This window comes from Aquarana catesbeiana, linkage group LG02, assembly GCF_042186555.1.
Source record: "Aquarana catesbeiana isolate 2022-GZ linkage group LG02, ASM4218655v1, whole genome shotgun sequence".
Taxonomy (NCBI): domain Eukaryota; kingdom Metazoa; phylum Chordata; class Amphibia; order Anura; family Ranidae; genus Aquarana; species Aquarana catesbeiana.
Window position 1 is genome coordinate 701,857,945 of NC_133325.1, and position 18,209 is coordinate 701,876,153.

Sequence of the window (18,209 nt, forward strand, 5' to 3'; positions counted from 1 at the left end):
AGTGTTACTAAACCCACAACAGTAAAGTCAGTCTGTATATGCAGTAAAACATGCTTGTTATACTCACTGTGGAACCTAAGGGGTCCTATGCATTGCGTAAAAAGGCTGTCTGATCCTGCCTTCTCTTCTTCCACTGTCCCCAATCTATCTCCTGATAATACAGAGCCTTGGGGACAAGCTGCACATGCTCAGTTTGGTGTGTTGCTAGAGATTTTTTTTTTGGGAGCGTGCATGTGATCAGCACAGGACCAATCAGCACTGTCCAGACAGAGGGTCGTGGATCCTGCAGCCTCATAGGACAGTCAGAGCAGAATGAAAAGGCCTCCTACACTAATTAAAATCAAAAGACTCCTCTAACTGCTGATGAGAAAAGGTACAGTATTGCGCAGTTTCTATTTACTAAAATAATTGCATTTCCATGTTCAGTGTACTGTGGGAGACCAGATATAGTGAATGCAGGCTCCTGGGTTTAGTAACACTTTAAACTACTATACTTTCAAAGTAGCAATATTGTCTTTACTGTACATAGTTCCATGGGGGGTGAATGCAGTTTATAAGTCATCAAAATAATAATAATCAGATTTACATCGGAAACATTATTAATACCTTAAAAGCAAAATATGTAATATCAAGCGCTGTGCTCCCAACAGCTACATCACCATAATTGTATTATACAAACCTAATAAATAAACAGCCACTTGCCAATATACTAATAATATTAACTGAATAAATCCTATTGTGTATATAAACAAAATCAAAACACAAGAACAGAAAAGTGTGTCAAAATATAGTCTGACTAATTTCCAACTAATAGTGATATCAATTCATTTGTTTTCTGTCATGAAAAAAACAGTTCTTTATTTTGAAATTTTCACCATGAATTCCTATGTGTGAGTGGGGGGAGAGCCTCTAATGGTGTAGAAGTAAACGCCAATGCACTTTATCATTAAAAAACACATTACCATATTATACAAAAAACACCAGCATATCAAGAAAATACATGGCGATACTTCCAGTTAGCAGGTGTACAGACTCCGCCCTATGCGTTATGTCACATGTCACGTGACTTCATCAGGGTAAAGAGCCTTGTAGATTGCTGCTAATGAAAAAGCCAGAAGGCTGAAAAGAACAAAACCCAAGTTACAAGAAGGTCCAGATGTAGATAGGTATCATTGAGACCTAGGCACCACTCAAACGTACATGATGATGCATTTCGCGGGGCAAGCCCTCTTTCTCAGAAGGAAGATAGTAAAGCTGGGGCTCAAAGTTTAAGGGCCGCAAACACTTGAATTAACTGTGCCATGGGGGTTATTTACGAAAGGCAAATCCACTTTGCACTGAAAGTGCACTTGGAAGTGCAGTCGCTCTAAATCTAAGGGGTAGATCTTAAATGAGTGGAAGCTCTGCTGATTTTATCATCCAATCATGTGCAAGTTAAAATGCTGTTTTTTTATTTTCCTTGCATGTCCCCCTCGGATCTACAGCGACTTTACTTTCATGTGCACTTGCAGTGCAAAGTGGATTTTCCTTTAGTAAATAACCCCCTATGTCCGACTTAATTTACTGTCAATCATTAGATGTTGTGGCTGCATCAGTTTTCTTTTCTTTGGCTTTTTTCCCCTCTGCTTTCATTTGGCGATCTATCCAATAACACACCTCCACAATCATGTAACAATTGTATGTGCTATTTTTTTGTTTATTTGCTATTTTTTTCCCACTAAAGTTGAGTCACCCTTTAATGATGAAACTTACGTAATGTAAGGAGTGATTGCCATGGATATGAAACAAACATATTAGATTCCAATAGAAATGCAATTCATCAATAGATATAGGTTATTTAAAATCATTTTGGAAAAACATGCAAAGTAGTTTTGAGGTGCATTTTTTATTTCTGCAGTTCACTTCATTAGATGACTTATATAGACAGCTCCAGGAAAAGGTCACACAAGACTTTTACCTGATATATGTTGTTAGTTAAAAGAAGTCATTAAATGAGAATGTCAGAGGGTCTGGCAGACAGATGCATCAAGCAAAACAGCTAATTAATTAGTCTACTGATAAATAATCCTGAGATATAAAAATGAAGTTTAAAGGATAAATACAGTTTAAAGCTGACTGCACTTAAACCCCTAGTTGGACATCGTTTCCCAAGAGAGCCATTGTTAGAAAAGAATGCATGGCTGACACTGTGAGCACCATTACCATAAGTACACAGCAAAGAAATTGGTTCACTAAAAACTTCAGTTTTTTGAGCCATTTAGCTAAGAATTCCTCTTTGAGGAAGCACTCGCCCACTTATATGGACTGAATTTAAGCAAAAATCGCTATGGTTTTTAACTCAAGTAATTTTTACATTGAAGATTAAGAGGTTGGACATAAGGGAGAAATGCACAGAAGAAACCAAGCAAAGGAGTAAAAAAATGCTCAAGTCTTCTAGTTGAAGGTACAGCGCTTTGAACAGGTTAACATGCTGGATGGAAACATTGAGACAAGGAGTTTTACAAAACATACTGTATACTAAACATCAGGACTATACGTTTAACAGAGAAACAAAAGAACCAGCCAGTTTCTGGTACCAGTTGAGGATTAGGTTAAGGTGAGTAAATAAGTTATGGCTGTAGAGTATTACAGTGAGGGCTGTAGGTGAGACTAACAAGCTTAAAGAGTAACTCCACTTTTGTTGAGAAAAGAACATTCGCCTCTGGGTGGTCCTGGTCATGAAGGGGGGTAAACCTCCCGAAGGTGAAGTGGTTAACGTCGACATTGTAGATACGGTAGGTATCTTACATTTTCAGAAGTAGGTAAATGATGGCAGACTTCATATTTTTCTCTTGATGTGCTTCTTTTCTCTTTTTTTCTTTGAAAGTACAAAAAATGGAAAGACAAACTGATTACAGTTATCTTTGAGACACTGTAAATACATAAAATATGAACAAATTACTTACCAGATTCATTTTTTTTTCACTCTTCAGGTCATTTTCATTCATGATGTCTCTTCCACATATCGAGTTCCCATCTTGTTAGAGGAACAGGGGATAATCGAATATTTTAAACACAGACTGAACCTTCCTATTGGTCACCAAAGCACACAGCTTCTCAAGTGGAAAAGAATGGCTGACAGGTGTGATATGACATTTTGTTGTCTGATTATACAAATCATGAACAAAGAAATATCTCTTCTCTATTACTCTTTTTATATATAGTTAGGATCAATGTTTCATAAAACTAAAAAACTTCAGTTAAAATCACCATGTAGTTCAATGCAAGCATAAATCTTTTTTTTCAGTCCTTCTGGCCAAAGTGTTTGCGGTGTAAAGTGTCCTAAATTAAATCGTTTTTACAAATGAACTCTATACTCTATACTCCTCCTAGTTTATTTTTATCAATTAACAAAATGGAAATTAAAGTGGAGGTCCACCCTGCAAAAAAAATTGCACAAAAAAATACCTAAAAAAATGGAGGAAAAAAAAAAAAAAGTTTAACTTACGTGAAATGGCTGTTGGTAGGCAGTCTTCCTAATCTGCCTCTTCCTACACCACGGTTATCTGCAGTCTTCTCCTCCCCGCGTTGTCTTCTGGGGAATGGTGCGCGGTGTGTTATGGGAACTGTGTGTGTCCCACAACACATCGGGTCCCATCCACAAAGCGCCGCTCGCGCGTGCGCAGTAGGAAACAGGCAGTGAAGACGTAAGGCTCCACTGCCTGTTTCCCTTACTTAGGATGGCGGTGCCGGGACCCGAGAGCCGAGGGACGGGTCAGCCTCGGGCAGCCGACATCGCGGACACCCAGGACAGGTAAGTCTACCTATTGAAAGTTAGCAGCTACAGTGTTTGTAGCTGCTGACTTAAAAAAAAAAAATTTTGTTGGCCGGAATCCCGCTTTAAATGAACTGAAGAGAAAACCAAATCAATATTTGGTGTGACCACCCTTTGCCTTCAAAACAGCATCAATTCTTCAGTTCTAGGTACACTTGCACACAGTTTTTGAAGAAACTCAGCAGGTAGGTTGTTCCAAACGTTTTGAAGAATTAACCACAGATCTTCTGTAGATATAGGCTGCCTCAAATCCCTCTGTCTCTTCATGTAACCCCAAACAGACTTTATGATGTTAAGATCAGGGCTCTGTGGGAGCCAAACCATCACTTCCAGTACTCCTTGTTCTTCTTTAAACTGAAGATAGTTCTTATTGACATTCTCTGTATGTTTGAGGTCGTTGTCCTGCTGCAGAAAAAAACTGGGGCTGATGGTATGAGATGTTGGATAAGTATCTGGCTGTATTTCTCAGCATTGAGGACACCATTGATCCTGACCAAATCTCCAACTCTATTTGCAGAAATGCAGCCCCAAACTTACAAGGAACCTCCACCATTGCTTCAGGCTGGGTTCACACTGATGCCGGATGCGGCCCGCAGTAGGGGCCCGGTGCTTCCCTGGTTTCAGGAACGAATCAGGCCCGAATTGTTGCCTGAATTTGGCCCTGAAACAGAGCTAAAGACGGACAAGACTCCTGTGCAAGCCGCTCCACAGCCGCCACGGAGATGTGTGAACTGGCTCCATAGAGAGCCGGTCACAGTCTCCTGTCATGCAAATTGGATTTAGGGAAATGCGCATCCAATTCGCACTAGTGTGAACCTAGCCTCACAGTTGCATTCAGACACTCATTATTGTATCGCTCTCCAGCCCTTTGTGAACAAACTGCCTCCTGCTACAGCCAAATATTTCAAACTTTGACTCTCCATCCCAGAGCACATGCTGCCATTTTTCTGCACCCCAGTTCTTATATTTTTGTGCATAGTTGAGCTGCTTAGCTTTATGCCGCGTACACACGGTCGGACTTGTCTACAAAAGTCTGACGGACGCCAACGGACAAAATGCGGCTGACAATCCGATCGTGTGTGGGCTTTCCCGGACTTTCAGCTGACTTTTCCAGCCGCAAATCTGACGGACTTTAGATTTGAAACATGCTTCAAATCTTTACGTCATAACTACGCCGGACCCAGAAATCCGCTTGTCTGTGTGCTAGTCCGACGGACAAAAACCCACGCTAGGGCAGCTATTGGCTACTGGCTATCAACTTCCTTATTTTAGTCCGGTGTACGTCATCACGTATGAATCCGTCGGACTTTGATCGTGCGTAGGCAAGTCCGTTCGTTAGAAAGTCTGCCGCAAGTCCGTCAAAAGTCCACCAAAAGTCCGTTGAAAGTCTGTCGGACAGGCTGTCGGACTTTTGTAGACGAAAAGTCCGACCGTGTGTACGCAGCATTATTTCCATGTCCTATGCAGGAAAACAACATTGAAAAAGATGGCCAGCAGTGACACCCCCCAATGAGTCATTTTCAAAAGTAGCTTAACTTTTGTTGAGAAACACATTCACCTTTGGGTGTACGTTGCAAGGATTTTACCAAACTTTGTTGCAGATTCCTACCTCTTTGTGCTTTGAAAAAATAGTCATTTGTTGCACTTTGTGTCTTTGGAAACTGATTTTGAATTGAAGCTACCCATATATTTTAATAAGCTGATGCATTTTGAGTGTCCTGATGAGAAAAGATGCAGGGTCTGTGTCCCTTTAGAAGTGATTAACCCTTAGTGAGTATCTCACCAAAAATGACATTTTTTTGCTGCAGAGGATGCTTAAAGCCTGACTTATATCTTAGTGCAGTGTTCTTCACCCAAGCAGGAAATAACATTTCTGGAGACTTTCTGTACACCAATTGTGTACAGAACCTCTCAAAGCTGCCATATTGCATTGCATTTTAAAGAAAATTGTTGCACTGCAGTTTGAAAATGAAAAGTAATTTTTAATAACATTCTATTACAATAGGGCTTGTGTAGCAGTTGTTTATGCTATTACATTTTTTTTCATTTGCTATATATTTTCTTCCACAAAAGAGAAGTTACACTTTAAAAACTAGTTTAAAAAGTTATAGAAAAATTTTAAAGAAATGGGCCATCAAACAGCTCACAGGGGTTCATGTGTACAGAAACCCTGCCACGTGCCTGTTGCACCTGTCGGAGAGGCTCATAAAAAAGGCCTCCGTTGCTGTATACCATTGCGCTGGCGGGCTGCTACGCTGCCCTCAAAGTCTATTTGTCAGGGCCTGGATTTGAACCCAGAACCTCTGGACAGTTCTCTGGACAATTCCTTGAATGATCCTACCTTAAACCTTGTTTGTTTTGAACCCTGAACTCTTTGCTCCTGCCATGAACTTCCTGATTTACGCCATGTCTCTGCACTTCCTGTTTGCCAGATTATTATGCACTCTCCAGCCAGTATCTTGCTCCTATCTTCCCTGCTGCCGTCCAGATTTTGCTACCACTCGTTATCGACTCTTGGCTTGTTCATTGACTACGCTTCTGCCTGATCCCAACCGGCAACTACTCATTATCAACCTTTGGCTTGTTTATTGACTATGCTTCTGTTTGATCCCTACCTGCTTATCCACTACTGGACCTCGGCTTGCTCACCTCCTGGTGGGGCGATCCTGAGGACCACAAACTCTTACCAACATGCAGCAAAAACCATCAGGAACTCTGGTGAAGACCGGTTAGTACTTAGACTCTGCACTTCAGGTGAGCCTGCATAATTTACCAGGGTTCCTGCCTGTGTACCTATCCTGCTGGTTGGTGGTACTTTCGCTACTGCTATAGCAACTGGTCTTTGAGCCTGACCCCCTGATCTTGACACTTTTTAACTTTTCCAAAATCACTTAGGGACATGGAAGACCTTACAGCTACCCTGCAAAATATGGAAGAAACCTTTCGAGAGATATGGAGGCCTTGGCAATATTTCATATATACTGAAACCTATCTCGATGAGTTCCCTCTAATTGAGTGACATGCCTTGGCACATGGATGCCTCTGCCCGGGAGAGCCCCACCCTTTGTTTTTCCCTTTTCCCTGACCCCTGTCTAATCTTTACCCTCTTTCCTCCTTATCTCATTCTCCCTTCTCTCATTCCCCCCTCTCTCCCTCACACCCCCACCTCTTAGCATACCTTTTGGTATCAATGTGTGATCTTTAGTCCACTACTAAGTCCAGTTGGAAGCTTGCTTTATTCCTGCTGGTGTCACCCTGGATCTAGTTACTTCTACGTTATGTAATGCACCCTTTGTTTGGGTTCATTTTAAAAGTCTATCTCTCTGACATATATTACTTGTTCATGTTGATATTACCCTCTTTTCTACCTAACCATTATGGTAGCGTTGTACTAGCATACCTGTTTCATAATCAGATGACGTGCACAAAACATATGTTTTGTTCTTCCTATCAACGTATACCATATGATGCTACATTGTAACTTGGCTTTACTTGAAGCCACTACCAAATTTCCTGTATGTTTTTTGACTGCCTAATAAATTAATTACAAAAAAAATGAAATGGGCCCAACATTATATAGTTTCCCTTTAAAAATTCAATTATAACTACAGCTGCCAGCCCAACCTGTTTTTTTACATACAATGTTTGGAGATAGCAAATCTTTGCAATCTCTTCCACACTGCACATTTACCTTATTTTTATTGAGGTACCAATATTTTCAGCCAAATCTAGGCATGCAAATGTGCTTAGGTTCCCTTCACAGGATAGGAAAGTTAAAATCCTATTTAATATTAGGGCTGCAAGCTGTTTCTGATTCTGATCACTATTGTATTAGCCGCATTGCTCAGCTTGTAATAGCTGTAACAAAGGTGTTATTTACCCATCAAGTGTATTGATCTTGTACTTTACTGGATGGTAATTCTTTCAGCGGGAATTTATTATTTCCAGCTGTTTTTCAAAGACATTTGTGGGCTGCAGAGAAAATGGCAACGTATTTCATTAAAAATAACATCAAGTTAGTACATAGTTCGGGGTAAGTACAGCATTTCTGAGCAGTGGAAAAATGAATGGCTCTGCGGTTGACATGAAAAAGATGTCTCAGCTTGTACCCAGCAGGATCCTCAGAATGCTGTATTTTACAGTTTTCCCTATCAGTATTACTCTTCTGCAGTTTATTATTCATCATACTGAAAAATTGTTTGCCAGATAATGCTGCCTGCAGGCTTGGATTCATGTGTAAAGTTTTATTATGACACTCCCAATAATGATAGCATAAGTGCTTTTGCAATATAACGAAAATGAAAAGCAAGGTTTAGTAATATGTTACCAGTAGTATACCACGCTGCCAGGGGGCAGCCATGGTTTCACAGGAGTCTAATGATGCCAGAGGTTTTAGCAACAGCCAGTGGTCTATACACAAGTTCTATGTTATAGGATTCAGGGGCACCATTTTTACAGACCTATTTTATGTTTCTTCCAGGCATAGAGTTAATATACAGTATCACCTGAAATGTGCCATGTTTGCAGGAACACAACATACACTATATTGTCAAAATTATTGGGACACCTGCCTTTACACGCGCATGAAATTTAATGCCATCCCAGTCTTAGTCGGTAGGGTTCAATATTGAGTTGGTCCACCCTTTGCAGCTATAACCGCGTCAACTCTTCTGGGAAGGCTGTCCACAAGGTTTAGGAGTGTGTCTATGGGAATGTTTGACCATTCTTCTAGAAGCGCATTTGTGAGACACTGATGTTGGATGAGAAGGCCTGGCTTGCAGTCTCCGCTCTAATTCATCCCAAATGGTGTTCTTTTGGGTTGAAGTCAGGACTCTGTGCAGGCCAGTGAAGTTCCTCCACCCAAAACTCGCTCATCCATGTCTTTATGGACCTTGCTTTTGTCCACTGGTGCGCAGTCGTGTTGGAACAGGAAACGGCCATCCCCAAACTGTTCCCACAAAGTTGGGAGAATGTCTCCAAAATGTCTTGGTATGCTGATGCCTTAAAAGTTCCCTTCACTGGAACTAAGGGGCCAAGCCCAACCCCCTGAAAAACAACCCCACACCATAATCCCCCCTCCACCAAATGATTTGGGCCAGTGCACAAAGCAGGGTTCATAAAGACATGGAAGAACGATATTGGGGTGGAGGAACTTGACTGGTCTGCACAGATTCCTGACCTTAACCTGATAAAACACCTTTGGGATGAATTAGAGCAGAGACTGCGAGCCAGGCCTTCTTGTCGAACGTCAGTGACTGACCTCATGTCAGGAGTCAGGGAGGAGGCCGATCGAAGAGAGGGCACCCCTTGCGGCTAAGTGCAGTGCTTCCCTGGTAGTGATACAGGGAGAGCAGTGCCCAAAGGTACAGGGTTTGCCAGGTGTTGCTGGTGATGAGCCAGCCACTTGGAGAGAACTGATAGTTACTGGGGTGATCTGTAGAGCCACTGAGTGCTCGGTTCGGGTAGGTATCTCCAGTAGGGCATACTGGGAATGGAAGGTGAAGACAAGCCAGGAGTTGTACACGTGAGATCAGTCCACAAGTATCAGATGCGAAGTACAGATGAGGGAGCAGACAAGAGCGTAATCGGTGGGGCAAGCCAGGGGTTAATCAGGAGAGGATCCGAAGCAGAAGTCAGAACAAGCCAGATTGGTAATGGGGAATCAGAATCAGAAAATCACCGGAGCACAGAAAACACTGGGAAGCCGACAATAATCCAACATCAGGATTAAATAGACGTACTGCCCACATCAGTCACACTGTGTGCCATGGCGGCCATGATTGTCTTGGACGGGATTGCCAGTCCTTCTTCTGCCATTTCCCTGACCCTCACAAAGGTGCTTCAGGAAGAATGGTCAAACATTCCCATAGCCACTCTCCTAAACCTTGTGGACAGCCTTCCCAGAAGAGTTGAAGCTGTTATAGCTGCAAAGGGTGGACCAATTCAATATTTAACCCTATGTACTAAGACTGGGATGACATTAACATGTGTGTGTGTGTGTGTGTGTATAAAGGCAAGCGCCCCAATACTTTTGACAATATAGTGAACATGTCTGGGGGATATAAGGTCTGGCAGGGAAAGCCATGTTAACAGGAATGTGCCATACTGTCACAGAGGTGGCATTTTGCTTTCTACCTGCTGCCTCTCCTAAGGTAAAAAAAACTTAAGGTAAACTTAGCCATACATTGCCTGCATACATCTTTGGATGCAGGTGTTGGTTGTTGCATGTAGCACTATTTGTCTCCCCTCTCTGTTGGGAAGCTGCAGTAACCTCTTTTGGTAGAGCATCAGGAGCTGCAACGATGATATCACTGCTGCAATCAGCCAGTTGGTGCACCCGTTTCTGAGCTTCGAATATTAGCACTTGACCACAATCCAACATTGAACTGGTCACTTGTGATCATGGAAAGTTTGCAGTATTGCATGGCCCCATGCAATACTGCAAACTTTCCATGATCGCAAGTGACCAGTTCAATGTTGGATTGTGGTCAAGTGCTAATACTCGAAACGTCACAACAGGCACTTAATCTGTGCAGGCAGTGAAGCGGCTTATGCATCAGCATTCTAGTCTTTGTCATAAGCCTGAGATTCGTCACGGAAGGGGGTTATAGCAGTGCGTGTAGTATGGTGAACAAAATAGTCTTTTGGGGGTGCGGTTTGGTAGTGACATGCCTTCTGGACATTCAAATATAACAATGTGGTCCTCTAAACAAATGGTACATTATGGTCCCACACTTTCATAGAAGAAACCATAGCAATTACCTATGACAATACATTAGCAACTGTGACAATACCCAAGCAACATGCAGGCATATTTGGGGGGGGGGGGGGGTCGTTGCATTCATATAGGAATAGTGACCATCAGAAAAATGATATTTGCAAAGGAATTTACAAATAACTATAAGACTGTTAGACTATCATCTTCCTGCCATGTACCTGCACCATAGTTTATTGTATTCCATTTCATTTTGTATTCCATTCCATTCTGTATTCCATTTTAGAAAATAAACTAGTGAGAGTTGTACAAGTTATACAGTCCAGACTATAAACTAGAAATATCAGGCAAACCGGTGCTGTATACCCAAATCCACAGATCTGCTCAAGACTCGCCCCTCCTGTACATGGACAACCTGGCTGTCGGCCATTGTAGTCTGTCTCCACTCCTCATCAAAAATACAAAAAATACTCCCCTTGCCATATTTATTAGTTGTCAACCAAGTGAATGTCTCCACCTGGGAACCAACATTCCTTGAGGCATTTCACCACTCCTGGCTTGCTCACAAGGATAGGGGGAAGTCCAGTCCTTGTGAGCAGGCCATAAGTAATGAAATGCATTGAGGAAGTTTGGTTTCCAGGTGTAGATATTGCTGTATGCTGTCATTTTGTTGACAACTAATAAATACGGCAAGGGGAGCAGAGAGTGAAGTGCGCCGGATACTTTTTTTTTTTTTTTTTGCATTTCAAACTGGTGCTTTATTTGTGTGGTCAGATACCCTACTATTATGTATATCCTGTAGGTCCTATCCACATTTCTAAATTTTTATGAAGCAAAACTCATATGTGCTGCATTAAAAAAGGCATATAAAGTAGAAATCCCATTATTTTCTATGTGGCCGATTCACATATATGCACTGCAGTTTAGTGTGAAAGAAAAAGGAAAGCTGTATGGGCCCATTTACATCTACACATGTGCGTTACTATGTGTGCTGCATGCCCATAGAACAGTGTATATTCAATGATATACTGTGCAATGAACTAAGAAGATGTGCAAAGCAGACTAGACATAGAAAACATTGAGGTTCCACCATACAGCACCCTGATGAGTCTAAATGAGGTTAGATTTGGTTGCAGCAATAGAACTTTTTCATTATCCTTGGTGCTTGTGTTGCCTTTGATGTATATTAAACTAACTGTATTTATGTAGTTTAGAAAATAAAGTAGATTATTAAATCATTTACCAGGGCACCTGTGTTCCAGTTCCCATACAGTATATGCATATGACGTCATCTGAAACCATGAACAATTTACAGTCTGTAGTAGTTTAATACAGATAGAAACATGGTGGATGCTATTTATTAGATTAAGGCTGGGTTCACACCATCGCCACATCCGGCTCACAGCAGGGGTCCAGTGCGCCCTCGTTCACCATTTCAGGTCTAATTTCAGCGCAAATTTTGAGCTGAATTTGGACCTGAAACGGACCAAAAGACGCACATCGTTTTTGTGCAAAACGCAACAGAGCCAATCAAAATCTCCTGCTATTGCGAATTGGATGTGGAGATCCGGATCCAATTCCACAATAGTGTGTACCCAGCCCAATAAAGCATGTTCACTTTGAAAAATTACTTAGCTGAGTGATCGGGGTGAAGCTACTTTAAAAATAATGCCTAATCATGTCCAGAAAAATCAAAGTGACATTAAAAGTAAAGATTGAAAAAAAAAACAAACAAACATGTTATACTTATCTGCTCTGTCCAATAGTTTTTGCACTGAGCAGCCCTGATCCTCCTCTTCTCGGGTCGCCTCCTGAATACACCCTTTTGCTGAGCGCTCCCATAGCAAGCCGCTTGCTTTGAGGGCACTCCTGCATGCTTGCTCCCATGCCCCGCTCTGTATGTCCATAAGACACACAGAACAAGGCTCGGCCCTGCCCCCCACTTCCTCCTCATTGGCTGTGATTGACAGCAGCGGGAGCCAATGGCTCTTGCTGCTGTGTCTGAGCCAATGAGGAGGCATAGATCCAGGATTGCAGCTGCTCTAATGCACATTGCTGGAATGAGATTGGACTCAGTTAAGTATTGGGGGGGGGCTGCAGAGGGGGACTGCATAAAATGCCTGAAGGTAAAAAAAAAAAAACTTCAGCCTTTAGAATCACTGGATTTTTGTCTGCAGGTGATTGGATGATTGAAGTCAGCACAGCTTCACCTCATCTACTAAGCTAAATAAAAATTCACTTTGCCAAGTAAACAAATGTTGTTCCTTTACGCAATCAACCCTATATGTACTGTACAGGACGCCGTGGCTGGGTCCTGGAAGGACGCTATGTTTCCCCTCTGTTTGGACTGTGGTCCCTTTAAGGGAACAAAAAGGGTTAACTCACCTGTCAGAGGAAGTGGGTTTAAAACAAGACAGGAAGTTAGAGAGGGGTGTGGAGGAGTGTAAAGGAGAATGTGGATGGTGGATGGTGTTTGTTGTGGAGCAACAAAAGTGAATAGCAGTGTCCTGCCTGGAAGTCTCCTGCCAGGGGAAGCTACCTGCAACAGAAATTAAGGACTGTTTAACTGCGATAGCAGTTCTGGACTTTGCAAGTCGGTGAGACTAAAACCTTTTTCTTTTGTTTTTGCTGCTGTAAAGCTATTTAAGTTCAATAAATCTCCTTTTGAGTGAAAAGCCTGTGTCCTGCGATCTAGCTGGTCCCCCAAACATTACAAGTGGTGCTCGAATGCGGGCAGGACAGAGTAACAGGCATTTTTCTTGCTGTTTTTTTTTTTTTTTTTTTGTGTATTGGACTTAAAACTGACATTTAAAGGGACAGTACAGTGGATTTATGTCCTGGGTTAAAGCCGCACAAACCCTGAAAGCTGAAGCAATGGAGGAGCTAATTAAACAGCTGTCCTTGGCTAATATACAAGCGCAGACTCGCCATGAGGTACAGCAAGAAAACACTCGCCTGTTGGTGGCCCAGTTGGCAGCCCAGCAAGCGACCCAGCAAGAGGTTATGCAGGCTCAAGTGACTGCCTTAAAAGAAGTAGTGCAGCAGCTTTCTCAGGGCCGTGAGCAAGCGGCTGTTGCCCCTGGCAACCAGGTGACCGTGAGGGCAAGCCATTTTTTGCAGAAATTGTCCCTGAGTGATGATGTAGAGGCATTTCTTGCTACATTTGAGAGGACGGCAGAGAGAGAAGGGTGGCCCCAGGACCAGTGGGCCGGCCTAATTGCTCCTTTCCTAACCGGAGATCCGCAAAAAGCCTACTTCGACCTGCCACCAGATCACGCTAAAGACTATCAAAAATTAAAGGCAGAAATATTGGCTCGTTTGGGGGTAACTACAGCTGTTCGGGCCCAACGAGTGCACCAATGGAAGTATCGTCCAGATCGTCCACCACGGTCTCAAATGCATGACCTGGTGCAACTGGTAAAAAAATGGCTGCAGCCCGAAATGTTGTCTGGCCTCCAAATCGTGGAGCGGGTCGTGCTGGACCGATACCTAAGGTCACTGCCAGACGACCTTCAACGGTGGGTCAGACATGGAGACCCCAAAACAGTGAACCTCCTTGTCGAGATGGTAGAACGATACACAGTGGTGGAGGATCTGCTTGGCCCTACCAAGCGCCAAGGACCCAGTCTGCCACGGCCTATTCGTTCGACTGCTGCCCTTCGAAAGGACGTTCCCCGGAGCCCTGGAACCAACACCCCAGAAGGTCAAGAGTCACTCCCGATACCTTCTCAGCGACCTGTTCCTGTTCGGAGAGGAGGGGATGTACAATGTTGGCGATGTCATTCCTGGGGCCATACCCGGGCCCACTGCAAGAGGAGCCCATGGAATGCGGGGTTCTTCGGAGGGGGTCTTTTTATGCCCATAAAGCATGTACAACACATATCGATCTTGGAGAAGAGAAATTCGAGTGTGAAGTCCAAGTGTACCACCTCCCTGCCCGGGCTTTGCTGGACTCCGGAAGCATGGTAACCCTGATCCATCCTAGAGTGATTGGGAAGATCGGTCCGGTAAGAAAAACTTTACGGGTGGTGTGCATTCACGGGGACACTAGAGAGTACCCTCTCATCTCGGTGACCATCTCCGCAGCATGTGGCACTGGTACTCAAGAGGTGGGGGTGGTAAAAAACTTGGTACATGATGTTATCATAGGACGAGACTGTCCGTTATTTGCAAAACTGTGGGGACAAGGAGAACTACCTGAACGGTCCAGAGACTGGGGAGAAACTAGTCCCTCTGTTCCTGCGGTTGAGAGAAATAACCCTGAAATGCTGAATGTTCTTGAAAATGCTAATGATTTGGTTAATGGTGATGAAAGTAGTGCTGATGTTATTAAGGGTGTCAAAATGTGTGGTTCACAGACCTACCTGAACACTGAAGAGGGGGGGGAACCTTTCCCACTTCAGGTAATGCTGGGGGAAGAGGATGAGGAAGTGGCCGTTACCCCTGCCCTGCCGGATTTGGGTGTTCCGCAGGGGGCATTTGGTACTGCCCAGATGCAGGACCCCACTTTGGCCCATGCACGGGAACAGGTGGTAGTATTAAATGGGGTTCCCCAAGAGCCAGGTGCGAATGAGCGGTGGCCACACTTTGCAATATGTAATGAATTGCTTTATCGGGTTACCAAAGTGAGAGAAAATGTGGTAGAGCAATTATTGGTACCCCAACAGTATAGACGCAAGGTCCTGGACCTGGCCCATGATGATGTTTTAGGGGGACACCTGGGAGTTGAAAAGACGGAGGCACGGATCACCGACCGGTTTTACTGGCCAGGTCTGAAAGCAGAGGTAAGGAGATACTGTACCTCTTGTCCCACCTGTCAGTTGACCGCTCCGGTGACCCACTTCCGGAATCCTTTGGTCCCTCTGCCCATAATTGAGGTCCCATTTGAAAGGATAGCCATGGATATAGTAGGTCCCTTGGTGAAGTCGGCTCGAGGTCACTCCTACATACTGGTGATTCTCGACTATGCCACCCGATATCCTGAGGCGCTACCCCTGCGAAATACCTCCTCTAAGGCTATTGCCCGGGAATTATTCTAGTTTACACGGACTGGTTTTCCCAAGGAAATACTAACGGACCAGGGCACCCCGTTTATGTCGAGAGTTATGGCCGACGTGTGTAAGCTCTTCCGGATTAAACAGCTGCGCACATCGGTCTACCATCCCCAAACGGATGGGTTAGTGGAACGCTTTAATAAGACCCTTAAATCTATGCTTAAGAGAGTTGTACAAAGGGATGGGAAAGACTGGGACTGTCTGTTACCAGCTCTCCTGTTTGCTATCCGGGAAGTGCCCCAGGTCTCCACTGGGTTTTCGCCCTTCGAGTTGGTATATGGGCGGAGACCTCGCGGACTACTGGATTTTGTTAAGGAGGAATGGGAAAGTGAACCTAGTCAGCATAAGAGTGTTCTTGAATATGTTTCCCAAATGCAGGAGAGGATCCGAACTGTGTTGCCACTAGTCAAGGAACATTTACAAAAAGCTCAGGAGGCTCAACGACGAGTCTATAATAGGGCTGCTAAAATAAGGAATTTCCAAGTGGGGGATCGAGTAGCGGTGTTGATTCCCACTGTGGAAAGTAAATTCTTAGCCAGGTGGCAAGGCCCCTTTGAAGTTGTAGAAAAAGTGGGAGAGGTGAATTATAAAATCCACCAACCGGGTAAGAGGAAACCCTATCAAATATATCATGTAAACTTGTTAAAGCCCTGGACAGAGAGGGAACCAGTGACCTCCCTGGCTAGTGCAAGATTGGAGCCTCGGGTTGGGGTGGAGAGTGTCCAAGTAGCAAATACCCTGTCTAAAACCCAAAGCCAGCAGGCAAAGGAGTTCTTGCAGAGAAATAAAGAAAAATTTTCAGACTTGCCAGGGCTCACGAGTACCATAGAGCATGATATCATCACGGAACCAGGAGTCAAAGTTTTTGTCCGGCCCTACCGCATCCCAGAGGCCCAAAGGAAGGCTGTTTCAGAGGAAGTGAAGAAGATGTTAGACCTGGAGATTATTGAGGAATCGCAGAGTGAGTGGTCGAGCCCGATTGTGTTGGTACCGAAGCCCAACGGGACTCTGCGATTCTGCAATGATTTTCGGAAACTTAATGAAGTTTCACGGTTTGATGCCTACCCCATGCCCCGGGTAGATGAGCTTATTGAGAGACTAGGTCCAGCCAGGTATATCACTACATTAGACCTTACCAAGGGATATTGGCAAATCCCGTTGACTAAGGCTGCTAGAGAGAAAACTGCTTTTTCTACCCCAGAGGGGAGTTTTCAGTACAAAAGGATGCCTTTTGGATTGCAAACTGCTCCAGCCACATTCCAGCGAGCAATGGATAGGATTTTACGACCTCACCAGAAATATGCCTCAGTGTACTTGGACGACATAGTCATTTTTAGCAGAGACTGGGAATCACACTTGCCCAAAGTCCAGGCAGTGCTGGACTCTCTTTGGAAGGAGGGGTTTACAATAAACCCTGAAAAATGTGCTTTGGGAATGGAGGAGGTGAAATACCTGGGCTATATCGTGGGTAGAGGGGTGGTGAAACCTCAGGTCAGCAAGGTAGAGGCTATACAGAGTTGGCCCCGTCCCCTCACAAAAAAGCAGGTACGTGCATTCTTGGGCATGGTGGGATACTACAGGAGGTTTGTACCCAACTTTGCCACGTTGGCGGCTCCATTGACCGATCTGACTAAGGGTCGGAAATCGGTCATGGTGGAGTGGAATGCAGACGCTGAGAAGGCCTTTTTGGAGCTCAAGTCGGCACTGTGCCAACACCCTGTCCTGGTAGCACCCAATTTTTCAAAAGAGTTTGTTGTCCAAACTGATGCTTCTGATGTAGGATTGGGAGCGGTGTTGTCACAGGTTATTAATGGAGAGGAGCACCCGGTAGTCTTCCTCAGTAGGAGGTTAACACCAGCGGAAAAAAACTACGCTATAATTGAACGAGAGTGTCTGGCCATTAAGTGGGCTCTGGAATCCCTCAGATATTACCTTTTGGGGAGGAAGTTTAGGCTGATTTCTGACCATGCCCCTTTAACATGGTTGAGACAGGGTAAAGGGAATAATGCCAGGGTTACTCGGTGGTTCCTGGCACTCCAGGAATTTAAATTTGTAGTGGAGCATAGGCCCGGGAGACTGCATCAAAATGCAGATGCCCTCTCCCGAGTCCATTGTTTGAGCTCCACTGTTGCCTCCACCTCCATGGCGTTGGGGCACAGGGGGGGGATATGTACAGGACGCCGTGGCTGGGTCCTGGAAGGACGCTATGTTTCCCCTCTGTTTGGACTGTGGTCCCTTTAAGGGAACAAAAAGGGTTAACTCACCTGTCAGAGGAAGTGGGTTTAAAACAAGACAGGAAGTTGGAGAGGGTGTGGAGGAGTGTAAAGGAGAATGTGGATGGTGGATGGTGTTTGTTGTGGAGCAACAAAAGTGAATAGCAGTGTCCTGCCTGGAAGTCTCCTGCCAGGGGAAGCTACCTGCAACAGAAATTAAGGACTGTTTAACTGCGATAGCAGTTCTGGACTTTGCAAGTCGGTGAGACTAAAACCTTTTTCTTTTGTTTTTGCTGCTGTAAAGCTATTTAAGTTCAATAAATCTCCGTTTGAGTGAAAAGCCTGTGTCCTGCGATCTAGCTGGTCCCCCAAACATTACAGTACATACAGTATATACAACTTAAATCTGCATA

The 18,209-nt window shown here is 44.0% G+C and overlaps 1 protein-coding gene across 3 annotated transcripts in view; it reads left to right on the forward strand.

Moving 5' to 3' along the window:
- The window catches only part of CTPS2 (CTP synthase 2), a 409,104-nt gene that overhangs the window by 114,188 nt on the left and 276,707 nt on the right, over nt 1–18,209 (forward strand). For all 3 annotated transcript variants that reach the window (XR_012241769.1, XM_073616921.1, XM_073616922.1), the window contains one exon: nt 2,973–3,121. Coding sequence is in view for 2 of the 3 variants with exons in the window: in XM_073616921.1 (XP_073473022.1) it covers nt 2,973–3,121 (149 nt within the window). In the remaining variant the exon portion in view is untranslated. The remainder of the gene's footprint in view (nt 1–2,972; nt 3,122–18,209) is intronic.